This window comes from Chenopodium quinoa, unplaced genomic scaffold, assembly GCF_001683475.1.
Source record: "Chenopodium quinoa cultivar QQ74 unplaced genomic scaffold, ASM168347v1, whole genome shotgun sequence".
In the NCBI taxonomy this organism is placed as follows: domain Eukaryota; kingdom Viridiplantae; phylum Streptophyta; class Magnoliopsida; order Caryophyllales; family Amaranthaceae; genus Chenopodium; species Chenopodium quinoa.
The window spans coordinates 7022919-7029231 of record NW_018743850.1 but is presented as its reverse complement, the minus strand read 5'-3'; the positions used below and the strand labels follow the sequence as shown (position 1 = coordinate 7029231).

The following is a 6313-nucleotide window of genomic DNA, read 5'->3' as shown; positions in this document are numbered from 1 at the left end:
CATGAGCTGACGAATCAACCTCTTGCTCATGATGTGTTTCCCACTGCCATGTGATTTGTGATCCATCCAATCCACGTATGTACTTACCAGTTCTATGCATTTTCATGTTCATACTTTTTATTTTTGGCAAAGAGAAAAAAAAAAAATCTAATTTGCTTTTAATCGCAACGATTTGACTTTTATATTATTAATACATAGTTTTAATCTAGGCTATTAAATCTTTAGTTATAAATAAGTAAAAGTAAAAATATTACTCCGTATTATTATAAGACTTTATGTGACTATATTTTGTCATTAATTGATAAAGGTGGTCGAATGAAAAACCATAATTAATATAAATATCGGATGTTGTAATTAAAAGAGAATGAACGAAGTACGGTATAAATTTGGTGTTGTAATTTGTATTTTCTCCCTTTTTATAATTTTCATATTTGAGTTGGGTATTCATGGTTTTGTTTGGTATATTAATAATGATGGTAAAAGGTAAGGTGGGCCTCAAGTTTCAAATGGTCAACCTATGTAAGAAAGATAAAGAACCAGATTCGTCTACTCCTTAAAAATCCCAAACTAATTTATAAAGTTTCATTATTTATATATTTATATTTATATTTACCTATATTTAATATAAAAAAAAAATCCTCACTGATAGTATTATTAATCACAGCCACCCATCCACCCCAATCCACCCCCACACCAAGTCTTCTTATTTAGCATTTCTCACCTCCATTTTTCGTCCTCAACTTCTCCACTTTCTCTCTCTTAAAAAAAACACACACACACACATCATTTTCTCTCTCTAAGAAATAACAATGGTTTCTCCTTCAGATAATCAAGAACAAACTCTTACTCTGGGATTAGGATTTTCATCTATTTCTTCTGCTAAGACGAAGAACCCGATATCGGGGCCAGGGACGAAGTCGTGTGATCACGAACCGTCCCTGACGCTCAGCCTATCCGGCGAAACGTATCAGACGACGACAGCAGTGGCGGCGATAGAAAGGAAAGTATTTGTTGATCAAGAGCCGCCATGCAGTGTTAGCGTGGCGTCTTCTCTCTCTAACGTTGTGTCAGTTAAGAGGGAGAGAGAGTCTGCTAGTTCTGATGATTTGGAACTTGAGCGTGGATCTTCTAGGATTAGTGATGAAGAAGAGGATGGTTGTGGTCCCACTAATACTCCTAGGAAAAAACTCCGTCTTACTAAAGATCAATCTGCTCTTCTTGAAGAGAGTTTCAAGCAACAGAGCACCCTCAATCCGGTAATTATTTATTTATAAATTTCCATCTCTAAAACTTCTTCCCCTTAATCGCTAAATAAAAAAAATAAAAAAACAAAAAAAACACTGTACTCCGTAACAGATTCCTGTTACAGACTGTTTGCGTTTCTTACAACTTTTTTTTCTTAATTTAAATTAATTGAATCAGAACTGATTTTTATTTTTTCAATTTTGTTACAGAAGCAAAAGCAGGCCTTAGCGGATCGACTAAACTTGCGACCGCGCCAGGTCGAGGTCTGGTTCCAGAACCGTAGGGCAAGGTAAGCTCTTACTTTCAATTTTCAGTATCCATCAACGTTATGTATTGTGAGTGACAGAGTGGCCTTGCTGATACGATCTATTTACGGAAACGTGCAGGACCAAACTTAAGCAGACAGAGGTTGACTGCGAGTATCTAAAGAAATGCTGTGAAACACTAACAGATGAGAATAGAAGGCTTCAAAAGGAGTTACAAGAACTGAAAACATTGAAGTTAGGACAACCATTTTACATGCACCTACCAGCAGCAACCCTGACGATGTGCCCTTCTTGTGAAAGAATTGGTGCCGGTGTCCCTACAATTCCTGGAACACCTACTACTAATTCTACGCCTGCTTCTAAGACTCATTTTACTCTTGGTCCTAGTAAATCTCATTTTTACCCTCCGCAACAAATCCGTCCTCTTCTTGTTGATTAGTAATTAATTAATTAATACTCCAAAAAGATTATATTAATTAATTAATCAAGGTTTTAGTTATTTATTTAGTGGTTTATATTATATCTTAATTAGTTTTATTTTTATGTTATAGGAAAACTAAGTTTAATTAGGTGAACACACCGGGTTGCCGTGGACCGATCTTTTTCTCGGTCCCGGATTATAATTTTATTTGTTTGTTTTTTGGGTTTTGGGTTTTTTTTTTTTTTTTTTTTTTGGTTTCAAAATGAGATAGGAAAAAAAGAAGAAAATTCAAAAAAAAAAAAAAAAAAAAAAAAAAAAAAAAAAAATGGAGCAAAAAGGTGTAGTGTAAAAATTTTAGCCTTTTATTTTATTTTTTTTATTTCTAGAAATAGAATTTACTGATCCAGATGTGGGTCTGTTGGTATTTATCTTTGTAAATATTGCATGAAGATAATATATATCATAAAAGTATTATTATTATTATTGCTGTTCTATTGTTATTATTATGGTATTATTAATTATCGTTGTTTGTTATGATGATTGTCGATAATTAATTGTATCACTGTCGTTGAAACGACTATGTTCTTTTATTTCTTTAGTTTGAGGCTAAGTTTGTTTTGTTGACATCTCAATTTCTTCCAACTTCTAATCAGTTTGGCTAGATTCTGACGTACATACCGTTGTGTCTCCATCGTCATAGAATAGCTTCTTTAGATCCTCAACTCCAACAACGTACTCTATAATTGTTAAGTTTCTTTTCACCAGTGTCTATAGCACAAAAGAAAATGACGTGATTCGATCCCAAATTTTAAATACTACCCCAAAACTTTATAGATGAAAAATTAATCAAATGGCTTTTGCATGCTCAAAAAATTACGTTGAAATGGCCCGTGTATGAAAAATTTAAAGTTCTTCTTACAACTTTGGGATGATTCTATGGTAGTCATAAAAATGTCTATCATTATACTAATTTTAGATTGATTGATTTTGTTTTTTGTTGATGTCAAAATTAATTATTAATTATTTATCTAATTATTAAAATTTATTTATTAATTTTGAAATAATTTTTGAATAGTTTTCCTAATTAATTTACAAAATTTAGTTTTTTTTATTACTGAAATAAAAAAATAATTCATAAATTAATTATGAAATTATAAAAAAATTAAAATAAGAAAAATATTTATAATCAATTTTGACATAAAAAATAATTAAAAATCAACCAATAAAAAATTAGTATAATGATAGTCATTTTAAGAATAACTACCATAGAGTTTTCAAAAACTTTGATTTTGTCTACGTAGATATATTTCCTGGCCAAAAAACAAAAATTCTTTTGATAACGATGAATTGTGTTTAGAAATATCTCTACCCAAAGTACGGTATATTATAGACAAGTGTTTGTTTGAATTGTTTCCATGTCACTCTACTAAATTAGAAGAAATACTTTTACCATGCTATTATAAATAACCAGGGATGCAAGATATCCACTATACACTAAAAGTACACAAATGCATGTATAAAATAATTGTTTATTAATCTTTCTAATGTTGGTATAAGATAAAATAAAAAATTATTTGGTTTTTTATTCATCATAACGTAATGTTCTTTTACACAATCAATTATAGGCTTATAACATGAATTATACTTACGGGTGCACAAATATACTACCTTAGCTTCATATATACCCGTGTGTATATAATCTATACCATGGAAAAAAGGTTCAAAATAAAAGAAGAATGAATGAAAATGAACTAGAATAGCCGGTGTACGAAAAAACAAGAAGAATTTACAATCACGACACAGACATCACGGCACTCGGGGTTCCTAAGAAGTCTGAATCAAATGGTTTGTTGTTCCAAAAATGATTCAAAAGTGCGACCAACTTGTTATACTGTCTGCCAATAAGATGTCGGCCAATAAAATATTCAAGGTTTTCTGTTTACATCTCTGTACTTCCTTTTTGTAATATTCGCAATATTTTTTTATTATTTCTTATTTATTATTATTATAACACTTTTTAATTTAATAAGTATTTACTATTATTTTATTAATTATCTCTCTTACTAATCACACTTTCACAAATATTTTTTATTTCTTTCTCCTACGTTACTTACATTACTTCACCTTGTTACAAATAGTACTGTAGTAACTAGCAAGTAGAAGTTGGCATTCCAATTACACATCACGGTAAAGGAAAAATATATCAAAATCCTACTTCACCATGTTATTTATGCATATTGTCGAAAATTAAAGTCAAAGTTGTCAAATTTTGACATGAGACGTAGAGGTAAAAATAGTTTTTTTTATACTCATACATACATTTTTTTTATGCAAAAATTGGATTATGTTTAACATGCACAAGTTTCATAGAGATTTTAAACCCTGTTATAAACTTATAGTGAACTTCTCAATTTTCTTTTCAATCCACTTCAAATCAATATATTAAGCGTATATTATTATAACTATTTTCAATCCAACTCGGTTTAACTTCATTAAATTAAATTCAACTTTACTCAGTATAGTCCAACTTCATTGCGTCCAAAAAATTAAGGTCTTAGGCTTAGCTAGTCGATAACCGTAATTTTTAACTTTATTTTATCCAATAATAAACTAGTCCTATATATACAATATGCATGCCTACATAATGGCTGAATTTTGTTTGTTTTTTATTTATTTTTTGGTTAATAATGGACAATCATGGGGCAATATACAATCTACATATTGCTTGATTATTATTATTCGCATACTTCATATATATAATTGATTTTTTTTAAAAACATTTTATAAAATCTTGATTTTTTAATTGGTACTCAGTAATTGTATTTTAGTGTAGGAATACTGATTCCTAATTGATTTCGTATTCATTTTGTATGTAATTTATTTATTAGAGCAGTATCAATTACTGGAGTATGGTTTATGGTTTAACTATTATTTGAATGCTTGCTATAATTGATGATTGTATGATATAGAAACAATATAATTTACGGTGTAATATATTTAGAATATTGTGATTATTGGAAATTGAATTCTCAATTATACATTTACACTCTCTCATAACTTTCTTTATTAAATAGAGATATATGGAGTACGTACAAGAAATCATACAAGATTTATAATTTTTTAATATGAATTTTCTACAATATATGGATTACTAATAAAATAAAAAATCTATGATTCTTCTCATTAATCAACAGTAAGGTCAATATGTTTCATAAAAAAAAAAAATAAATAAATAAAAATAAAAATAAAAAAAAATCCAACAGTAAGGTCAATAACTGTTTTTTTGAAGTAGCAACAAGGTCAATAACTAATTAAATAGGAATTACAGAGTAATAAATAATTGTATTTGTTTGTATCCTTAAAAAATAAATAAAATTTAAAAAAAAAATATTTGCTTGTAAAAGAATTTTTCACAACTAGAAATAGGCCGATTTCCGACGAACAGGTTCCGACAGACACGTTTTTCCGTCGGAAAAATCAAAATTTCGACAGATTTTTATTCCGTCAGAGATTTCTGATGAATTCAAACCATCCGTCTGAAATCCGTCGAAATAATAGTATTTTCGATGTAAAAAAACAATAAACTATACCCTCTTACCTAAACCGACATCCCCCTTTCCCTTATTTCATCTTTTCTCTCTCTCTCCTTCTCCTTCTCCTTCTCCTTCTTCTTCTCTCTCTCTCTCTCCTTCTCCTTCTCCTTCTTCTTCTCTCTCTCCTCTTCTCTTTCTCTCTCTCTCCTTCTCCTTCTCCTTCTTCTTCTCTTTCTCTCTCTTCTCCACCCTCTTTCTCCTTCTTTCTCCTTTTGTTTTCTCTCTCTCTCCTCTTCTCTTTCTCTCTTCTCCATCCACTTTCTCACTACAAGAATCAGGTCAATTTTCGACGGACTAGTTTTGACGAACACGAAATTCCTTCGGAAAAACGAAATTTCCGACGAATTCAAACTATCCGACGGAATATAAATCCGTCGAATATTTATTTTAAAAAAAATTACATGAAAAACCCCTTTAACCCTAAACCGGAGCCCCCTTTTCCCTTATAATTTTCTGCCTCTTTTACTCTTTCCCTTTCTCTTTCTCTCAATCTCTATCCTCTCTTCTCTTTCCCCCCTTCGCTTTCTCTCAATCTCTCTCCTCCTTTTCTTCTCTTCCCCCCATTCGCTTCTCTTTCTTTGTACTCCGCCTCTTTCTTCTTCTCTCTCTTCTCTTTCTCTCTCCTATTCCCTTTTCTTCTCTCTTCTTTCCCCTCTTTCTTCTCTCCTTTTTTTTCCCTCTTTCTATCTCACACCAACAACTACCACAAACATCAACAACAACACCGTTGCAACACCGGATCAGAGCTTCCTAGGTTCCTTCCCACGCCGAAGATAAACCCACTGACA

General features: G+C 30.8%; 1 protein-coding gene across 1 annotated transcript; it reads left to right on the top strand.

Annotated features, from left to right (window-relative positions):
* Positions 1 to 630: 630 nt before the first annotated feature.
* Positions 631 to 2205, top strand: LOC110686167 (homeobox-leucine zipper protein HAT22-like). Its single transcript, XM_021862758.1, has 3 exons — positions 631 to 1256; positions 1455 to 1534; positions 1632 to 2205. Exons 1-3 carry the CDS (start codon positions 810 to 812, stop codon positions 1948 to 1950), a joined length of 846 nt encoding a protein of 281 aa, XP_021718450.1. The 5' UTR covers positions 631 to 809; the 3' UTR covers positions 1951 to 2205.
* Positions 2206 to 6313: the final 4108 nt, after the last annotated feature.

Coding starts and splice junctions, on each gene's coding strand:
- LOC110686167 (XM_021862758.1), top strand. CDS start 810: ATGGTTTCTCCTTCAGATAATCAAGAACAAACTCTTACTCTGGGATTA. Junction 1,257..1,454: donor AACAGAGCACCCTCAATCCG/GTAATTATTTAT, acceptor ATTTTGTTACAG/AAGCAAAAGCAGGCCTTAGC. Junction 1,535..1,631: donor TTCCAGAACCGTAGGGCAAG/GTAAGCTCTTAC, acceptor GGAAACGTGCAG/GACCAAACTTAAGCAGACAG.